We start from the raw sequence: 22,935 nt of genomic DNA on the forward strand, positions 1-22,935 counted from the left end.
AATGAAGCATGACGTTAAAACAACTTGGTCAATTCAACCTACTATGTTAAGTGGAATTGTCCATCTTTGTGTACAACAGGTTCCAGATACACAAAATTAAATATTAGGGTGCAACAACCAAAAAATGTCATGTGCACGTATGTGGACATCCAGGACTATGAAGGTTAAAGTAGCATAAAAATATATGTTGATCTGACTAAATGCCGCATTTTTACAGTATTAAAGAAAATATGCGCTAAGATGCTAAATAATGCAATGCATATTTTTGTAAAATCAATTTAAATTGTAAAAATATATATAAATATTAGGGCTGTCAATAGATTAAAATATTTAATCTAGAGTAATCGCATGATTTCATGAGTTAACTCGCGATTAATCGCAAGTTAATCTCACATTTTTATTTGTTCAAAATTTATCCTAATTTAACACTTTTCAGGTTTTTAATACTTTAATCATATATACATATATATATATATATGTTTTATGTCAATGTATGTTTACACCAGCCTGTTTACAACACAACCATCAAGTTGCATGATTTGTTGGAATAACACAAAACATGACAGAACTACACCGTTTTGAAGTTGACACAGTCAGCAAAGTTAAATTACCACAAAAATTACCACATACATTAAAATCACTGGTAAAACTTATACATTTAGCACACCCAAAGCAAAAACATCATCAATATATGTTAAACTTTTTTTCTTTTATTGTTTGATTGAGACAGACAGTTAAGATCTACTGGATCTAATATAGTGTTACACATCAGATATTTTTACCCAACAGTTAACCAAACATTCACTTAAGACATAACAGATTATCCTACCTGCCTGAATTCTTGTCAAAACAGATATTTTAAAAACTGTAATTTTGGGTTGATGTCTATATATCGGAGTCGCGCACTCGCGTATCTGTGTGAACGCGCTTCAGGTGTCAGTCAGCATGAGGAAGATCGGTTTTAAGTCTTGTCGCTCTTAAAGGAATAGTCCATTTTCTTAAAAGAAAAATCCAGATAATTTACTCACCACCATGTCATCCAAAATGTTGATGTCTTTCTTTGTTCAGTCGAGAAGAAATTATGTTTTTTGAGGAAAAATTTTGAGGATTTTTCTCATTTTAATGGACTTTAATAGAGCCCAACATTTAATACTTAACTCAACACTTAACAGTTTTTTCAACGGAGTTTCAAAGTACTATAAACGATCCAAAACGAGGCATAAGGGTCTTATCTAGCGAAACGATTGTCATTTTTGACAAAAAAAAAATGAACTTTTAAACCAGAACTTCTCATCTAACTATACAAAGCTTTATGCAAATGGGTGAAGTGTCCCTTTAATCGTCGTTAATATGAACTTTTAAACCAGAACTTCTCATCTAACTATACAAAGCTTTATGCAAATGGGTGAAGTGTCCCTTTAATCGTCGTTAATAAAATTAGTGGCATTAAAATGAATTTGCGTTAACGCGCTATTAACGCGTTAATTTTGACAGCCCTAATAAATATATAAATCCAACATATGTGTTTCATATTTCCGGTGAACATCACAACAACTTCTGAAAGTAAACAGCCATGTTTACTGTTGCATAAAACAAACATACAATTTAAAAAAATGTAAACAAACAAACAAAAATAAATTAAATAAATATTACCGCTATCATGCAGAGTTGCACATGCACACATGTCCAACATGCTAAATACTATTATATCCGCAATTGACCATACGTTACTTTTTGAAGTAATAAAATTAAATTGCTTATATTTATTGCAAACCATAGAAATGTGCACATTTGCAATATTACGATATACTACGCATTTTGAAATGATTGAAAAAAACTCAAAAAAGTGAAAAAATACACAACTATACGAAGAGTGTGTTTCCAAAACAAGATGACTCCGTTTTTTTTCAGAAATATAATTTTTTTGGTTGTGCATTCCAATTAATATCAATTAAACTGCAGTTGATTTGTATTAATTTAAACCTTGATAACTTAAAAAATACAGCTAAGTAGCACAATAAAACACGATAACATAATATGAAGAGTTTGGTTCCAAAACGGCTTAACGTTTTTCAAAATTTGTCAAAACATGTTTATTATTTTCACACTCTTTGTGAGGGAATTGATGGTGGATTGTTATATTTTTAAAAATTGAAGGTATCTTTTTTTCTATAGTTAAAGGAACAGTTCACCCAAAAAAGAAAATTCTGTGATCACTTACAGTACTTCCCCTCAAGTTGTTACATGCCAGTATAAATATCTTTGTTTTGCTGATCACAAAGATATTTTGAGCATTTTAGGAGTACCACGGACTTCTATATTAGGAAAGCAAAATACTATAGAAGTCAGTGGTGCTCCAAAACTGCTTAATTACAAACAATGCTTAAAATATCTTCCTTGTGTTCAGCAGAACAAAGAAATGTATACAGGTTTGGAACAATTTAAGGGTGTGTAAATGATGACATCATTTTCTTTTTTGGGTCAACTATGCCTTTACACCTTTTACCATTTCTTTATAAATATTTTCTACATAAAATAAAATGTTGCATAACAAAACAAATCAGCTTTTTGTCCTAATACTAGTCATCCCCTGAGACATGTTTATAGTGCACATTATTGCAAAAACAGTCAATTATAAAATTAAACATTTTAATTAGCATTGTATTGCTATCAGTCAGCATTTAGAGGGAGGAAATGTTGAAGAAGAGAAAAACCACTAAGCACATACTGAAGCAACGCATGATGGGTATTACCTGCGAGTCAGCATTAAGTGTGATGATCTCCTCCTCTGGGTCCAGCAGTTTGCAGGCGTAAGCGATGTTGATGGCAGTCTCCTGTTTATCTCCAGTCAGCACCCAGATCTGAAGGCCCGCTTTCCTCAGAGAGGCAATGGTCTCTGGGACTCCATCCTGAAGTCTGTCCTCAACACCTGTTGCTCCTATTGCCACAGACATAGATTTCATTCAAAAGTCATTCTGTAATGTAGTTTGCCAATAATGTCATACTGGCAAAATATAGCCTGTGGTTAAAAAGTGTTTTTTAAAGTTCAGAAGTGTATTAAACTGCTATAAATGTCTCTGTAGATCTGGTGAAAATTCCCTCGAATTTTTTACAGCACTGAGCAAAAATAATTTATCCGACCGCAAATGTAGCACACAGTAAATTAGTCCATAGATAACTCATAGAAGGGGATTTGTTAGCTTTGGGGGATTTGTTGAAAGACTATAGATTGAGGATAGATAAGATAATGTGTAAGATAATGTGTTAAAGACAGGCAGACAAACGTATATAAAGAATGTATAATGATGTAGAAAATTACAAATTATATTATTATGTGACAGGTGCTATAAGGTTTAAGTACATGTAGCTCTGTATCTTTTCACTTTCTATTAAACATGCATTTGACTGCATGTTTAATAGTCATCTTTCTTTTGAAATGTGTTGCTTTGTGTGCCGCACGTCATCGCTTCACGGCGAAAGTTTTATTGATTTTAAACATGAGCGATAGTTGGGACATAGTTTATACACTGCAAAAAACGATTTTCAAGAAAAAAATATTAGTATTTTTGTCTTGTTTTCAGTAAAAATATCAAAAAATTCTGAAAATTAAGATGCTTTTTCATGATGAGCAAAACGACCCAAAAAATAAGTCTAGTTTTTAGACCAAAAATATCAAATTTAAGTAATTGTGTGCATGTTTCCCAATGGGGTAAGCAAAAAATCTTGAACATTTTTCTTAAACACTAAATTCAAGAAAATTCATGAAAAATTTGCTTACCCCATCGGCAGATTTTTTGTTTGTTTTATGCACAAAATCACTTAAATGTGATATTTTTGGTCTAAAAACTAAACTTATTTTCTTGGGTGATTTTTCTCATCAAGAAAAAGCAAGTCTAGTTTTTAGACCAAAAATATCAAATTTAAGTAATTTTGTGCATAAAACAGGCAAACAAAAACTCCCAATGGGGTAAGCATAAAAATCTTGAAATTTTTCTTAAACACTAAATTCAAGAAAAATTAGCTTACCCCTTGGCAAATTTTTTTTGTTACTTTTGCTTGTTTTATGCACAAAATCACGTAAATGTGATATTTTTGGTCTAAAAACAAGACTTTTTTTCTTGGGTCGTTTTTGCTCATCAAGAAAAGCATCTTAATTTTAGAAATTTTTTGATATTTTTCTTGAAAAATTTTCAAGAATTTTTGCTTACCCCATTGGCAGATTATTTTGCTTGTTTTATGCACAAAAACACTTCAATTGTATTTTTTTTGTCTAAAAACTAGACTTATTTTCTTGGGTCATTTTGCTCATCAAGAAAAGCATCTTAATTTAAGAATGTTTAGATATTTTTACTGAAAACAATATAAGTGTACACTGCAAAAACGACTTTCTTACTTAGTATTTTTAACTTGCTTTCAATACAAATATCAAAAAATTCTTAAATCAAGATGTATTTTCTTGATGAGCAAAATCTAAGAAAATAAGTCTAGTTTTTAGACAAAAAATAAACAATTTGAGTAAATTTGTGCTTAAAACAAGCAAAAATATCTGCCAATGCGGTGAGAAAATTTTGTTTACATTAAGTGTTTAAGAAAAATGAAAACTAGTTTTAAGATTTTTTTCTCGCCCCATTGGCAGATATTATTGCTTGTTTTAAGCACAAATTCACTTAAATTGTATTTAGTTTTTTGTTAAACTTAGGTCATTTTTCTAAGGTCATTTTGCACATCAAGAAAAAGCATCTTAATTTAAGAATTTTTAGATATTTCTACTGAAAACAAGACAAAATACTAAGTAAGAAAGTCATTTTTTGCAGGGTAATGCAGACGTGTTGTGGTGTCACTCGCCCATTGAATTAGCGCTCAGCTTTAACAATTGTCATCCAAGTTCAAGTTTAAAACCTTTATTATGATATAGCATGGTGGTTAAAACACAATATGTCTTTGAACGTACTAAGAATCACTTTAGAAGTTACCTAGAAGGGTGAGGTTGGTCTCTAGTCGTAATGCAGACTCAAAAAGTAACTCCTCCCTTTTCTGTATTGCCGTCTCGGCCTCAAGGTGGCGCTGTAGCCAACTGGCATACTCCTCCTTACTGAGAACCTGGACCAAAAACACAAAAACAAACATTGAACATTCCTCCATACACCGTTACAGTCTGGGAAGTTCAATTGGGGTTATTTGTGAAAAAACATGTTTTGGCGAAATGCGTGCCAACAAGTTCATACAGTTTTTATTTAGTTCTGCTAATATTGTTGGTGCTTTTATGATAAACGGCTCCTCATTGTCCAAGTAGAATTCTTCAAAGGCATCTGCTAAATAAATGACGCTAAATTAATGTTAATGTTTATGCAACATTTGGCATCAGCACTCATAAATATTATGGTCGAGGTGGCACAAAAGTTTTCTATAGAATAGATCACCACATCCACAATAAGATGCTTAACTGTGTGAAAAACGATTCGTCCCCCTTCTGTTAAGGTGACTATTTAGCAACAGTGGTAATGAATCTTGTTTATGCCTTTATTTAAATATACAGAATGTGTGATGCAGAAGATACAGGAAAGAAAAATAGAGAGAGAGAGAGAAATGAAATAAACACAGACTTGTAAACCATCTGTGCAAAAATCTTTCACAAGGCAACATCCCCCCTATAGTGCACCCCCAAATATGTAAATGTAATACTAAAACTTAATAGATTTTTATCGAGAGTCAATTCATCAGTTACCTTTTTGGCAATACAGAGCGTTCTGAGACCATCTGCAGCATAGAGATTTAAGTAGTTTTGAGTTTTATACAAAACTTTCCTTTGTCGTTTTCCCTTGACATCATCTGCAAGATAATAAAAGAATTAGACAGTTTATCACAACATAATAACATTGCAATTAAGGGTAAGATTTATTAAACTAACATCAGCCACACAAATAAAAACAAACACTTGGCCCCCCGAAACAAGGCTATTAGATTAAATCAAGATGGCAGAGCGTTTGACAGGTTGACTGGATAATCTGACTACAGAGTATTGTAAGGTTTATTGCTTCTGTGTTATTGCACATTGCCATGCTTGCTGGCAAGGCGAGCAGAACAAACAGTTTGGGAAGATCACTTCAGCCAAGACCGTCAGACCATCAGCCAAGACACGGGGGCGATAGCGTCAAACTGATTCATCGCTAGTCGCCACCCTACACTGCAAACTGTGAAATGGCTGGACGTGCTCATCCAGAAACGTATACAGTGAATCTCATGACTTATGTATGATTTATCAAATGATAAAAAATAAAGGTAAAGACTTTAATCAACAGAAACAGTATTATTTAAAGATGAAGTGAATCGTGTAAAACCTCTAGAAGCATTAAACAGAATAGCAAAAATAACATGAATTTCAATCCTGGACATGGACAAGACGGATAGTTCACCCAAAAATGAAAGTTCTGTCATCATTTACTCACCCTCATGTTGTTACAAACCTGTAAAATGTCTTTGTTCTGATGAACACAAAGTAACACTCTTAGAAAGGATTTACACATCTTTGTGACTTAAGCTTTTAACACAGTATGTGTAATTTTAACACATTATTTGTCATTTTGTGTTGATTTTGTATTAAAATATAACAAAAGTTGTGTTAAAATGTGTTGTTTCGATAATAACACAGAGATGGGTGGATTCTGGGACAACGCATTTAGTGTGTTGTCCCAGAATCAACACTAATGTGTTGTTTTTAACACATTCGTTCTAAGAGTGAAGATATTTTGAGGAATGTTTGAAATCAAACTGTTCGTGGACCCCATTTCCTTCCATAGTATTCTTTTTTCCTACTATGGAAGTGAATGGGGTCCACAAACGGTTTGGTTACAAACATTCCTCAAAATATCTTACTTTAAAGGTACAGATATGTATACATTTGATACCAATATGTATCGTTGAGGTACTAATATACTTTTTTAAGGAACAAAGTTGTAGTTTTTTAAACAGTACAGTCCCAGTGACAGCTTTTGTTTGTACCTTTATTTCTGAAAGTGTAAGAAAAAAATCAAACCACTTGTGTCATTTTTATGGCATTTACGTCTTAAATTGCTTCAGAACGATCTTTGGAAATTCAGCCAATGGCTTACCTACTCTGTAAAATTTTGAAGTTTAATCAAGTTGATTTTACAATTAATTTGGACTTTTTTGACCAGTGAGGAGTTGTTATAAATTATAATAATAATTATTATTATTAAAAATCAAGTTGAAATAACTTAAAGGAACCCCACTTTCATAAAAAATCCAGATAATTTACTCACCCCTATGTCATCCAAGATGTTGATGTCTTTCTTTGTTCAATCGAGAAGAAATGACATTTTTTAAAGGAAAACATTCCAAGACTTTTTTCAATTGAATAGACTTTATGGGACCTCAATGTAGTTTAAAATTGCAGTTTCAACGCAGCTTTATAGGGCCCAAACGATCCCAAACGTGCCATAAGGGTCTTATAGCAAAACGATTGTCATATTTGGCAAGAAAAAAATACTTTTAAACCACTACTCCTCGCCTTGCACTAGCCGTGTGACGCGCCAGTGTGACCTGGCAGGTTATTTTTGACCCATAATGGGTAAAAATTGGACATAACACAGTGCTGGGTTACAAAAATACCAAATGTTGGGTTAAAACAACCCAGCATTTGGGTCAATTTAACCCAGCATTGTGTTCTGTCAAATATTTACCCATTATGGGTCAAATATAACCCAGCTATTTTTAGAGTGTACGCATTGTATAATCATGTCGAAAGGTCACATGTTACATATGTGAAACGCAAAATTGTAGACCAATTTAAACAACAAACTGACACAAAAACATTAATTCGTATCATTCCACATACAACAACATTGGAACTGTCTTCTTTCTCCATACTTGTAAACATTGGAGCGGTAGTTTCGCATGACATTTCAACATGATTAGGTTATAAGTGAGGTCAAGCTGGCGGGTTACAGGGCTAGTACAAGACGAGAAGTTGTATTTTTTATTTTTCTTGGCGAAAATCTTGAATGACATGGGGATAAATTATTGGGATTTTTTATGAAAGTGGAATATTCCTTTAAGCCAATTCAACTTTATTATTATAATTCATAACAACTCCTCACTGGTCAAGAAAGTTCAAATGAATTGTAAAAGCAAGTTGATTAAAGTTAAATGAAATGGAATTTTTTTACAGTGTATAATCCTTCTCTGCACATTTAACTCGATTAGCATAAAAAGAGTTAATACTTCACTAAAATGGCTGCTTTAAAGCAGAGAAAACTTTAGGTCACCAAAAAAATTTCAGTGTCATATTCCAAAAAAATGAATCAATAAATAAAATGACCGCCATTCATAAAAAAAAAACTTAATGAAAATCCCCTTCCAGCTGCACTACGGAATATTCTTGTTTTATACCATGGTCTGTTTAAATACTTGATTCTGATTGGCTGGAAGGTGTGCATTAAAACTGTTTAATGCACAGGTAGTTCCAGTCAGTTTAATTACAGTTAGAATAATCTGCTATTATAAACATTGGTAACCATAGTAACACAGTTACACTTGCAGAGAGAGCGAGCGAGCGAGACATAAGTGCATCTCTCTTTAAAGTGCGCAGGTTTTATTTCAGCACTACTTTATTTAAAGCGGATGGAGTGCGAGCCTTAACTTAAAAATGACTGTCATTTTTACCCGTCTGTTAAAAACATTACACTGTAAACATTAATTACAGCTTTAACTTGGCAAATAACCAAGGTATAAGCGGGATAATCCACGGCTAGCCATGCATTAAAGGGTTTTAATGCACTTCGCAGAGACAACCACCCTCCGCTACGCGTCGGGTGGTTCTTCGCCTCTACGTCGTGCATTAAAACCCTTTAATGCATGGCTAGCCGTGGATTATCCCTTACTTGTCTCTCATCTTCTTACACGTTGCATAATGACCGAAGAGACAACATGTGCCGCCCATGTTTGTTTTTCCAAATCTTTTTGGCAGTCTGGTCAAGGCCAGCCTTTATTTTATAGCTTAATGGTCAAAGATATGAACGTTGTGACGGATTTTGGGCATTGTGTCATCAGATGAGCACGGCAAAACTCCCCATACTCCTGAAAGAAGCTATTGTACCTTCAGTGGCTCTGCTAGGCTAATTGGAAGTCCACACCCAGGTGGCAAACAGTGCAGGAATATATACAAAAGTGTGTGTGTGTGTGCATGAAGTAATTCACAGTCTGTAGTCAGATACAGTCCGCCTGTGTTTGTACTGTGCAAGCGTCTACATCTCTCTCTTGCACACATCCTCCAACAGAGGCCAGACGCTAATAAATCCTGGGTTTCTAAATATATTTCTTGGCTGCCAACTTCACACGTGGCAGAAAGAGGAAGTGACATTAGAAGTTACACCACTTAAAGTGCGAGTGTGTCGGTAAGTCACCGATAGCCCCGCCCTCGCGCAGTTTCTTGTGGCAGGAAGTGAAGAAAGGTTGTATCGAGGAGTGAGGAAGTTAACGTTTTTGATTAAATATTAAGAGGGAACGTGAATAAAAAAATTATAATAATGAAGCGCAAATATAAGTCATTTTTAAAACAGTACAATATTCCTTGAAAAAAGTTATTAATTTAATCTTAACATTTGCAGCATGAATGAACCAAAATCGAACAATTCCCCGAGAAATCAGAACACATTTTGGTAATCTGTGTGTGAAAAGGGCTTGTGAAAAACAAAATTCTGATTCTGTGTTTATTTTTAACACTTGTGGGTGTGAATTTTTAACACTTTTCAGGTTTTGCTGGGTAAACATCATTTTGGCTTTAGGCTACATGTGAGGCATGCTGTCATGTATCATGAAATACATTGATGATAATTACCAGAGGTCTGTCTGCCTAGGACAGCAATACCAAATCCTTAAAATGACAATTTGGACAATTTAACAAGCCCAAATAACACGTTTTGCACAGAAAAATATATAAACTAGAATATGAGTTGCACATTTCTGCTTTTAACCCTTTCCCAACATCTTGCCCCATAGACATCCAAAGCAAGCAGCTTACTGTAAATTTGATGCTTGTTTATTTCTACAAACTGAGAGATGCGTCAGATGCTTTCCTGTCTTAATAGACAGTGACAAATGATAATCTGCTAACCTGGAACATCCCTTTAACCAATAACAACAAAATCTATATTGCGATCTATTCTGCTCTTTCATCAGTAACATTGTGAAAGCTTGCAAATTATAAAAAGCTAAAGATTTTAATCTCGTTTTTTGTTTGTTTACATGACATTTAGTTAGATGTAAAGAGCAAGGCTGTGTAAGCAGTACTCTGTTTCATTCATTTATGTACACAGCATTAGAGAAAACCGCCACAGCGGCTCTAATCGTGCCTGGAATACTAACAAGCCAGTCTACCTTTGCCATTAAGATACTTTATTACTGCTAAAACCTATGGCTACATCAAGAACAAGAAAAATCTGGACGCTGTCTCAGAGATGGGGACATAATGCCCTAACCATGTGGACTAAGGTTAGAGCAACATGAATAAACGCTACAGTATATGAATACCAAATTTATTCTATCATTATAGGTCAACAGCTACCACCAAAGACAAGAGGCTACGATAAGCACTTTAAGCACATGAAAAATGGAAACATTTCCGGACATATCACACTGTTCTACACTTGTTTTTTCCTTTTTTTATTGTACTGGAGATTGTGGAGATATATATATTCAAAAGAAATCTGATTATGGGACACTTGGCTACAACCATTATTTATATAATCTACTGGAATAAGTCTCATGTGAGGTTTAACTATTATTATTTAATAATAATAATTGTATTTATTTATTTATATATTTATATTTATTTATAAATAAATAAATAAATAATGCAAGGATTGTAGGCAAACAGTTTACTTCCACCTCCAAACCGTTCGTGGACCCCATTTACTTCCATAGTATTATTTTTCCTACTATGGAAGTAAATGCGGCACATGAACGGTTTAGTTACAAACATTTCTCAAAATATCTTCCTTAGTGTTCATCAGGAAAAAAATACATTTATACGGGTTTGCAACAACCTGAGAGTGAGTGATTGATGACAGTATTGTCATTTTTGGGTGAACTATCCCTTTAAAAAGTTACACATTGCACCTCTAAAGTTCTGGGCAGTGTTGGGGAAAGTTACTTTTAAAAGTAATGCATTACAATATTAAGTTACTCCCAAAAAAAGTAACTAATTGCGTTACTTAGTTACTTTCATGAAAAGTATTGCTTACGTTACTTTTGCGTTACTTTTTCTTACTTGGCCGAGGCTTGATCTCTTTCAGGCCTTGAAGGTGTTTTTTATGATCGCAAAAATGTCACGCTCTGGCCTGCCATCTCCGTTTATGACTCAAACTGTTCCCGTTCAGGCGCAAGTGCGTAATTTTATGTTAATATGTTCAGTTTAATTCAGTGGATTGATTTATTTTTAACTGAAAAGTTAAAAACTGAAAAGTAACTTGCATTACTTTTTTCAAAAAAGTAACTCAAATATTAATGTGTACATTTATAAAGTAATCTGTTACTTTACTCGTTATTTCAGAAAAGTAATATTATTACGTAATGCGCATTACTTGTAATGCGTTACCCCTAAACACTGGTTCTGGGTACAAAATCCAGGTAAAATGTGCCTCTAGTTTATATATGACACTATTTTGTAATTACGACTAGGCTATACGCTGTATTTTTATTTTTTAATTTAATAAACAGGAAGCAGTTGAGAGTAAACAAAAAGTGAGCCAGATTCAAACCAGCTGCCGTGGCTCGAAACCTGGGCATTAACTTTGTATGCATATCTAAGCTACGCATTTAAAGGACAAGTTCGGTATTTTACACTTAAAGCCCTGTTTTCAGATTGTTGATGTATGATGAAATAGAACGGTTTTGACTAAAATTTCGACATATGCGGCTGCCCTGAGAATTTTGGGGAGTTTGTGTTTCACCTCCCACCTTTACAATGGGTTTAATGGTGCACTGGAACAATCCTTCCTAAAATGCATTAAACTTTCGTTTACAAAGACGTGAAACTCACCGAGTGGTCAGGGGTGTTCACTGGTATGCTCACACAAAAATCGCTGCAAAATACGCATTCCAACAGGTTTTATCGTAGTTTTTGCCAACTCCATTGACTTGTATTAGATGTGCTGTGAGGTACGGTATTACTCCGCGCCGGGAACTTTGTTTCTATTCTTGCAATTGGCAATGGCGGATTAGCGCCACCACCTGGGCTGGAGTGTTTATTATTCAAGCTCTAAGCGGAAGAATGTGCGGGTGTGAGGCGTTTGGAAAAATAGGTCCTCAAGTTAACAACGAATGCTAAAACAGCTGTTGGAAAGCATCTTTTGCAGCGATTTTTGTGTGAGCATATCAGTGAACACCCCTGACCAATCGGTGAGTTTCACGTCTTTGTAAACAAAAGTTTAATGCATTTTAGAAAGGATTGTTCCAGTGCACCATTAAACCCATTGTAGAGGTGTGAGGTGAAACACAAACATCCGAAAACTCTCAGGGCAGCCGCATATGTCGAAATTTCAGTCAAAACCGCTCTATTTCACCATAAACAATCTGAAAACAGGGCTTTAAGTGTAAAATACCGAACTTGTCCTTTAAATCACCAGCATTAGGGTAATTATTACTGCATTCATACCTGAAACCGGTCTGATCAAATCCATGATGACCGAATCAGCACCCTTGGTGTACACTGTGATCTGTTCGGTCAGCGGGTGCCTGACGACCACTGACATTCTCTTTCTTGTAGAGTCGAACCCCAATGTGTGCAGCAGCTCAAAGCTCAGCCTGCCCAAGTGTGGCAACTCCACAGTCACCTGATCAGGCAGACGACCCACAAGGGCACACTTGTATGCCCGGGCCGCATAAACAAGAGCTGCCTCATCCGGCGACTCGGCCTCGTATCTGAGCTCGCACTCATCTTGCGCCAAAGCCTTTGATTTATCGTAGTTGGGTGGGACGGGGCTGAAAGCATGCTGAAGGTCGTGATCTCGAGCTTTTTCCTCGTTCAGCTTTGTCAGCGTGCTCTCAGCCGAGGGGGAGGACAGCATGCTGGAGGCCAGCCTGTGGGATGAGGAACGGTTGGTGGCCAAGCTGGAGGAACTGCTGCTGTTGGAGCCAGAGGTCAGGCGGCTCGGGGTGAAGCGTTTGATGAAGTCCTCTATGGTCTTCACTGGAGACTTTAGCTCGTAGCGACGCACCTTAAAGAGATAAAGGGAAAATTGCATAACACATAAATCCTCAGAAATATTTCCACATTACTTCCACAGAATCGCTTTGATAAGTCAGATAAAGGTTGTTTTGAAACCGGGGCCAAATTGGAATTGTTTTCATATTTTACCATAAATGAAAAAGCAAATGTTTCATACCACCCAAACAGTTTAAAAAGTCACACTTAGTCTAAATTTGTTGCAAACAACGTAGGTGATTTTGTCACACGCAGCATCGTATGAAAGATAAAACATAAGTGCCACAAAAAAAAAAACTGTGATTTTGTTGCTCTCATTTTCAATTTCGTGGCTTTTTGCAGAGAACAAGCCACATGGAATTCTGGAGAAATAAAACATTGGTTATTCTACAAACATATGATGATAAGTTTCCACTTAAGTAGAAGTTTAGAAGACATGTGACAGATGGTTTCCTAAGAAAGTCTGTTTTTGATATGAATCATGCACATCGTACATAAGCAAGAGTTAGACCACCATTCTCTGGATTTAAATCATGTACTAAACTACACTTTAAAAATTCCTTGTTGCACTTTAATATTTGAGTTTAAACAACTTGAATTAAAGGTCCTGTTTTTCCTCATTTGTTTTTCAAACTTTAGTTAGTGTGAAATGTTGCTGTTAGAGCAAAAATAATACCTGCAAAATTATAAAACTCAAAGTTCAATGTCAGGCGATATATTTTCTTTTACAGAATTCCCCTTTCAAAGCCTACAGCCAACGGACGGTTTGAACTACAGCCCTCTACTTCGCGGTTAAATGACGTCAAAACGTTTTAGTTTTCGACTAAACTCCGCCCACAGGAATACGACAATTGGCCAGGTAAGCTCAAAAGACTCTGGCTATGCTAAGTTGCTGTTGAATCAATCTTGTTTTTAGGACAGTGAAGGAAGTAAATTGTGTGAAAAATACTGTTTTTTAAACACGAAACATGAAAACATGTTATACTGTGCACCATAAACACAAATATAACTTTAAAAATACAAGAAAAACAGGACATTTAAAAAGTCATTTCAACTTTTTGAGTTGAAGTTGCTTTAAATTATAAAAAATAATTATAAAAAAAGATGTAATAACTTTAGCCCATTAGCCCAAGTGCAAGAATATTTTTTTTTACAGTGAACCCATTCCAAATAATGCTATTGGCCAAGTGGGGAGTAACTTAGCTTTGCTTGCAGGTCAAAGTCAATTTAATTTACTCAACCTCAAGCAATCAGAGATACAAGTGTCCATCATCTTTCACATTTGGAGTTATTTTAGTGAATGTCCTTGCTTTTCCAAGCTTTTAATGGTAGAAAACAGAGATCAGGGAACAACTTCTGACTTTGAAGCCCAAAAAAAGTGCATCCATCCTTCACAGAAGTGGGTGATTCTCATGAAATCCCGATTTAGAAGGTTTCCAAGCATCAGAATTTTTAAAAAGCTCTTGAAACCATTTTTTTTTTTTGCACATATAAGATTAAGGTCTGAACTTACTATAACCATTATTTTTAGAGGATTTAAAAAATATTTCCGATATAATTATTAAAATTTTTAGATTATCATAATCAAAAATGATTATTACCGCAACACAAAATTACATTAAATATATGCATTTACAAACTCATGTTTCGGTAATGAGAACTAAAAAGTTGTCTAGGTACTATGACAAACAAAATTTCAACTTTTATCTGGAGAGAAAAAATAAGAACTGCTTACCTGGTCTTGAGTCTCACAGTCAATTATGTCCCTTTCAACAATTTTTTTTTAAATGTTAGTTTTTTGAGGGCTTAAACAATGATTGAAAATTGTTGCGGAGGATGAGAAAATTGGTCTTGGACACATTTATATTCTTTATTATTGTCTCTACATTTACCAATGATCACCAAATACCACATGTTTCTTTACTGTAAATGTTTATAGTATAACATGCCCTGAAGCTTTTTATTTTTTAATTATAAATATTTCCATGTCAAATAACCCAAATCCAGTCACGGACATGTTGCGGTAATGAAAATTTTCCCCTAAATGTGGAAAAAACAATGATGTCATTTGAAATCATGTGCAAAATAGTACATGAAGAGATGTTTGTAACTGTATGCTTCTTATTTTGATAGCATTTACTTTATCAAAATGTTTCATGACACCTCACAAGTTTAATTTCGCGATAATCACAAAAGTAATCAAAACAAACAAAACTTATCAAACAACACGTGGGTAAGGAGATCGCATGAGATCTGTTTTGCATCTTGTTGTGATTTAAATTGGCCAATCGGGCCAGTGACTGTTGCATCTGCTAACAACACATTCATTTTAAAACCTTTGTAATAATTATCTTACCAATTATGCACCAACAAAATTCCAGCAGCGTTGGTATGCAAAAGTTCAAGTTTATAAAGTTTTAAATATTTTTTTTACAAAATCACATCGATTACCGGCAGAAGACCTTTATTAATCCCTTGGAGCCGTGTGGATAACCTCTGAACAATGAATGCACTTTTTTGGGGGTTTAAAGTCAGAATTTGTTCACAGATCCCTGTTTTCTACCATTATAAAATTTGGGAAAGCAGGGACATTTACTAGAATTATGCCAAATGTGTTCATCTGAAAGATGATGGACTTACGTATCTTGGATTGCTTGAAGTATAACTCAATTTGCCTCAAGCTGCTTACCTTCTGCCTGGGCTGATTGGGAGAGGACACAACCACAGTGTTGCAGATGGTGAGGGCGATGAAGAAGTCAAAGACGTCACACAGGTCAGGAGGAATCTGATTCATGGACTGTGTGTGAAAACGCATAAACTCCATCTGACTGCTGCACTCATTGACCTTGTCCATAAGCTGAGGATCCGGAGTAATGTCTTTCTCCTGTTAGACCAATGGTAATGTTTAACATCACTAATATCACTATCATCACTTAAAGGCGGGGTGCATGATCTCTGAAAGCCAATGTTGATATTTGAAATCACCTAAACAAGCATGCCCCTACCCCAATAGAATCTGGACCTTCTTTTGATAGACCCTCCCAACACATACGAAACCCAGGCAAAGATTTAGTTTAGTAGACATGCGCCTTACTGCTAATTGGCTACACGTGTGTTTTGGTACTCAGCCTGACTCCCTTTACCAATGTGTTTTCGAAAATCATGCACCCTGCCTTTAAGTTAAAACGCTTTATTTTTGCTCCCTCAACTACTAAGATTTTTGGAGAATCGCGACTTTTCCATGCAATGAAAGTTCATGCATCACAGAATATTGGTTTATAACCACATAATGACCTAAAATACTGTATACCTCCTAACAAAAAAAAAAACACATGACCCAAACAGTCACAGAAGCATAGTGCATAGTAATACAAGCTCCCACTAACCATCGGACTGCTGAAGGCTGTGTGTTTGGACAAAATGCTGGCCCGTTTGGCTTCGGCACGGCTCCCTGTGCGGCGGTGAGATTTGGTGCTCTGTGATCGCAACACCACTTTCCCGCTCTGGTGACTGGCGACGCTGTCTCTCCGCGGTAGAGTCCCACCATGAGATGTGCATTCCTCCTCCTCTGAATCCACCTCCTGGTACATAGCAAGCCTCCTCGCTGTGGGAGAGACCCTCAGACTGTTTAACATTATTTTCTACACTTCCCAATGTTTGAAATTACATATTATTCTGCTTATTTACAGCGAATTAATGATCTGCACTCAAAGGGAAAGAATGAACCTTGGAATACTAACCATTAGCGTCATGCGAGTATTCCACTCCTGCCACAGTACAGCGCCGAAACACCATCTTGTTTTCTGTGAGTGTGCCGGTCTTATCAGAGAAGATGTATTGCATCTGGCCCAGGTCTTCGGTGATGTTCAGAGCCCTGCATTGGAGGTGAGAGTCTGTCTCCTCATCGTATAGCTCAGCATCCTGGTGGATAAAGTATACCTGGCATATCTTCACTATTTCAATAGAAACGAAGAGCGAGATTGGGATCAGAATCTGGAGAGAAAGAATGGCAGAAAAAGCAAGGTTTGTAGTACAAATGTAAATTAGAGCTGTAAATTGACATATATGTTAATATAAAGACAGAAACACACTCCAACACCAAGTTTGTACTTGCTTTACCTGAAATACTATAATCATGGTCAGGAAGAGATAAATGGCAGAGACCACTGGAGATAAGTTCGTTCCTTCCGGGCTAAGAACGTCAAAGACGGGCCTCTTATCTCCATACTGAAACATCCACAGGCCATGACCTGGAGAGGTTTAGAGACAAGTACTTTACTGTATAAACCATGTTTTAATGGAATTAAGGTCACAGAAAAACACAAGAGATAAACTCAACAGAAGATACATTCATAAAGTACATATTTTATAGCTTTCATTACAAATGGCCTTCACATCTTAAGGGCAGTTATCTACATTATAGTGTTATGGCCGGTTTACAAAACAAACCCATAACTATAATGATAACCATATGGAGACCTATAATAGCATCCTTAGTTGTTATTTGGACTCTTTTTAGCAAAATTTAAAACAATTTCATATAGTTTAAAAGTGCAACATATTACGTACCAATAGCTGAAAAGAGGCACATGACCAGCAGTATGATGACACACCAAAACACGTCTATGTTCATCTGGCGCTCCAGTTTGCTGCGTTTATATCGAGGGCCGTTGTTGTTCAGCATAGCTTTTGTCTCATGACCTGAAAATCAATACAGTCAGTCCAGAACTCACTTTTTGTATAAACCGAGTTGAACTAGTCAGAATTACGGTTTGCAACAATAGCCTCTTTCACACAGTAAATATTTTTTATTTTATTTATTTATTTAAATTTTATTCATTTAGCTGACGCTTTTATCCAAAGCGACTTACAATTGCTATACATGTCAGAGGTTGTACGCCTCTGGAGCAACTAGGGGTTAAGTGTCTTGCTCAGGGACACAATGGTGTGTCACAGTGGATTCGAACCTGGGTCTCTCACACCAAAGGCGTGTGTCTTATCCACTGCACCATCACCACCCCTATTACCATGAATTGACCATGAAATTACCAGAATAAATTTACCAGTAAATACAAAAATGTGCTGTTCACACACCCAGTGAAGTTCCGTCTTTTTACCAGTAAGACATCATTCACACATCAGTACATTCGGTGAGAAAGCAGAAGTTACCTCTAAAATGCCGTGCGAAGAGCTAATTGCTATATTTGTAAACAATGGCGGGTTATGACTTCATATCCACGGTCCGTATTTTGTTGTTTTCACATCTGTGGCAAACGCGGACAGTTGCGAAGTTGTTCATGACCAAACAATATAGCATTAGGCGACGTCAAATATAAAACAACAGTACTGTTTGCACATTAGGCTTACAGAGAGTGTGCTAAGGACGTCGGCAATTCGGCAAATAGATGGTAAGCCATTTTAAACAACTTTGGTGAAGAAATGTGCTCGACTTTTAAGCAGCATGTGTGTTGAAACGTCCGTAAAAAGGGCAGGGATAAATGCGTCATCTGTATCAAAACATTATGATTGGCCCAAAGCTGCCAGCACGGTCTGACGCAGTCTTTCTAAATGCCGGTAATCTATATTTTTCATTCACACATAGCGCTTACAGGTATGCGAACTTCACGCTAGTTGGCTTGTTCGGTTAATTTAGCCTATTCAACCTTCCAGGTACGTTCTGTATGCTATGGTTTATCGTTTAAATAACTGATAATATTACTTTAAAGTACAGACACCTATTCAGCCTACTGTTCTGTCTGCTATTGTTTAGTTGAATAACTTGCCTTTCCAGATTAAATGTCTGTTCTTCAGCTTGGATTTTGTGAAACAATTTTCTAAATAAACACGACGTATAATCCACTGCGACTTCTATATGAAAAGTTTGGTTCCAAAACGCAATAAATCCATTTTGATAAATTTCGGTAAAAACATGTTTTCTATACCAAGAAAGTGACAAGATGAAAACCACGATTTTCTGTTAGAAACTTTCCCATAGCATCTTTAGGTTATAAAAACATAAAAATTAAAATCCATAACTTGATTTTCAAAGATTTATTATAAAAACGGATTATTTTTTCCACAAAATGCAATAAATCCATGACAAGTTTTTTTCAAAATGCTATAAATCTATTGAATCAATAGCCTATATAATTGTGCATTCATCTTTGCCATGTTATATTCATTTAGTTGACTAGTGTTATACACTGATAAAAAAATAAACATTAATGGCATTAATCAAAACACTTACTTTGACATATTAAGAACACTGTCATTGCTGCTGTTATACTTGGGACGTCGTAGCTGAACTTTTTTGACAGCGATCAGCTGTAAAATGTTTTGGTCCTGCTCGATTTTCGTTGACTTTGAGTAAAATTATGGAAAGTTTTTCATAAGATCCCTTGGGGTCAATGTGTTAGCATGACAGAGCTTGATGCTGTCGGGAGAACAAGCACCCGTCTCACGAGTGCCTCTCGCGTAAATTATTAGATGTTGATGGCTTTCCCGTTACAGAAAACCATCACAGGTTTATCAATGCCATTAAATTAATATTTGTTTTTGTTTGTTTTCTGATCACGAAGTACAAAGTAGATGAGGAAAACTAGGATTCCGTGTACTCAACGTGCTGCCATTGTTTGTTAACATTGCGTGGAATGGTGCGCTGTAATGTGCGGAGCGGATTTATTGCATTCTGTGGAAAAGGAGGAGTGGCGATTATCGGGTTTTGGGAAAAAAGGGAGAAAAGATGACAGAATAACACGCCGGATATTGGATTTTGCGTAAAATTAAGAATTAACTTTTAAATACTGACGTGATATAATACTGATTCTGGCAGTAACTAATTTTTTTCAAAAATGGTGTTTATTGCGTTTTGGAACCAAACTCTTCATATGTTATTTCGTCTTAATGACGCATTTTTGAATAATGCGGCTTATACTCCAGTGCGGTTTATAGTCCGGAAAGTATATTGGTAATCTTACAACCTCTCTTACTGGTAAATTGGCACCACTGATTTACCAGTAAATTACCAGTAAAGACTGTATATGTGAAAGGGACTAATTAGTGATGGTTAAGGTAACCACAGAAGAAGGATAGGAATTTTGTACATTTACCTATATGCATTTGTCAGATGCTTTTGTTCAAAGCGACCTCAGGCTTTACATTTCATAAGTATTTGCATTCCCTGGGATTCAGAACCATGACCTTGACAATAACTGTGCATCTTTTCTGCAAAAGTACGGGTTTCCCAAATAATCCCCCTGTCTGGAGTAATGTCCCAAACCTACTCCATCGGTTGGCCACTAATGATTTCGGATACTCAAACAGCTATATCACCAATAGTGGTGTTTTAGGATTTAGTTTGAATATTGTGGTTTAAATATTGGGGTTGTAATTGCAAGTTTAATTAATAGGGGTTACCTCCCCTTCCCGCAGGAAACACCACCCCTGGTTGTATCAGAGATAATGTTATTAATATGGTATTTCAGCAACACAAATATAAGAATGAAGAAAAAAATGTAACAATGTTTTGATTTTTAGTGGATATTCCAGTATTTTGGACCGATTAAGGATTCCATTGAAAGTCCTGGCTTGGAAAGAGGGCAGTATACCTGCATAGATGATAATTCCCACAGCCTCCTCTGTGTTGCGGATGGTGCAGCCCCTAAGCAGCAGATTGTCTTTGTACAGCCCGTCTCTCCTCCCACTGCGATGGATTCTGTCATACACGAAGCATAGCCTCATTCATCACACTTGTAATACAACAAATCTATAAGGACCAGGCATAATCTGGTTTCAATCTGTATTTTTCTGTCCCGTTTGCTTGAACTACATTAGGTTCATTTCACGATGGAAATGAACAAAACCGGCACTTGAGATCATGTCAAAAGGAGATCAAACAAACTCCCGCATCCCTTGTTGTGGACCACATCAATCTATCACAGCTGACAGTCCGCAGGGCTCCCCCCAAGGTTCCGCTTTCCAGGCACAAAAATCAATAGTAAAGCCAGGACCACAGTAAAACAGCTCTGAACAGGTAAAGCCCTGAGGCAAGCTCATATCTCATTCAGTCAATGCAGCACTTTTGGTAAAACCCCAAAGCCTTGTCAAAGGACTGCTGCAAAGTTTCTCAGGAGAAATGAGTTGGAGGGGTTTGGAGGGGGGGTAATGAAGTCTTAAATTCATAAAAGAAAAAATCAGATCTGATGGAGGTACATGCCCTGGGGCTAAACGTGGTGATAAAAAGATGGCAGATGCAAACTCGAACTGAATGAGCAGTGAATGTTAAACACTTGTAAGCTTTTAATGCAATCTCTAATTCCAGGTTAAATTGAGGATTAGATGTCTTAGTTAAATGGCTGTTTTTGCTGAACTTGTCCTGTGCAGCTTTTGGGAGGTCCACCGAGCCTCTCTACACCCACTTTTTGTTTGGGGATGTGAACCGGGGCAGGGTGTAAAAATGCATGTGGTGTATATCAAATATAAATAATGAAGTTCACACAGACCTACTGATTCAAATAAATAACTAATCATTAAATTATTAAGGCTTGCCATTAAATTGTTGGCAAATTCTTACGCCCCTTACGAAATATGCTGTGTTAACTTGGGCCGGTTGTAGCTTAAGTACTTTGCAGATTGACCCAGGTTCAACTCCCATGCTGAAATGATTATTAATTTTTAATAAATCCATTAAAATTGCAACTCTTGCTAGAAGATGTATCAACAAAAGTGGGATGTCATTTGGTTCTTCTTTAGTTTTTTAACGACTTAATTAACCTTAAAGGAATAATTCACCCAAGAATGAAAATCCTCTCATAATTTATTCACCCTAACAATATCCCAGATGTATATGAATGCATGTTTGGAGCATTGCCATATTTAAACCTGCCATACTAATCTGTGAGCGAATCCTTTTGGATCTTTGCCATGTAGAAGAACCCCATATGAGATGATAACATGACAGGATTTTAATATAAATTCATTTGTTTGTGTATAGCTGAAGAAAGTAAGACATACATCTGGGATGACATGAGGGTGAGTACAGTATTAGAGAATTTCATATGTGACCCTGGACCACAAAACCAGTTCTAAGGGTCATGAGACTTAATAAGCTTTCCATTTATGTATGGTTTGTTAAGATAGGACATTATTTGGCTGAGGTACAACTATTTTAAAAAATCTGGAATCTGAGGGGCTGTTTATACCTGGTATTAAGATGTGTTTTTCGTCGATCGGATCATAAGTGGACAATAAAGACACATTTCACATTTACACCTGGTCTTTTAATCCATCTCTTTTGACCACTTTCGCCTACTTCTGTGCCGATTTTCTGAGAGAATCAGCAGAGGGACTCGCCCACAGACGTTGTTTAAAAACGAGCGGGAGAAATTACGTGTTTGAAAATTTACTACTGCTTGTAGTAGACATGTAACACAGAGTTTTGCACATGTATATGTAAGAGCTTTCTCTGATATTTCAGAGAACTTTTACACGCTTGCAAAATGAAACAAACAAAAGAGGCGGAGAGCAGCCACTTCAGTTTTATCAATGAAAACCTATAGATCACGCTAAATTCAGTGGGTTTAATAGAAATACATTGTGCTCAGTACATTAACAGTCTTGTGTGGCTGTTCGGATGTGTTTTCAACTACCTCTAAAATGTGGTGGAAAGTGGATGAGCTTAAAATGTTTTACACCCCGTTTACATGTCTATTTAG

At 36.0% G+C, this 22,935-nt stretch overlaps 1 protein-coding gene across 1 annotated transcript in view; it reads right to left on the bottom strand.

The window, feature by feature from the left end:
- The window catches only part of atp10a (ATPase phospholipid transporting 10A), a 75,267-nt gene that overhangs the window by 26,160 nt on the left and 26,172 nt on the right, over positions 1–22,935 (bottom strand). The window contains exons 4-13 of the mRNA XM_073815223.1: positions 20,830–20,936; positions 17,792–17,923; positions 17,342–17,472; positions 16,963–17,215; positions 16,609–16,826; positions 15,912–16,106; positions 12,674–13,235; positions 5,726–5,829; positions 4,974–5,100; positions 2,754–2,938 (exon numbers count right to left, since the gene is read on the bottom strand). Of these exons, the coding sequence (XP_073671324.1) occupies positions 2,754–2,938; positions 4,974–5,100; positions 5,726–5,829; positions 12,674–13,235; positions 15,912–16,106; positions 16,609–16,826; positions 16,963–17,215; positions 17,342–17,472; positions 17,792–17,923; positions 20,830–20,936 (2,014 nt within the window). The remainder of the gene's footprint in view (positions 1–2,753; positions 2,939–4,973; positions 5,101–5,725; positions 5,830–12,673; positions 13,236–15,911; positions 16,107–16,608; positions 16,827–16,962; positions 17,216–17,341; positions 17,473–17,791; positions 17,924–20,829; positions 20,937–22,935) is intronic.

This window comes from Paramisgurnus dabryanus, chromosome 7 (genome assembly GCF_030506205.2).
Source record: "Paramisgurnus dabryanus chromosome 7, PD_genome_1.1, whole genome shotgun sequence".
NCBI classification, from domain to species: domain Eukaryota; kingdom Metazoa; phylum Chordata; class Actinopteri; order Cypriniformes; family Cobitidae; genus Paramisgurnus; species Paramisgurnus dabryanus.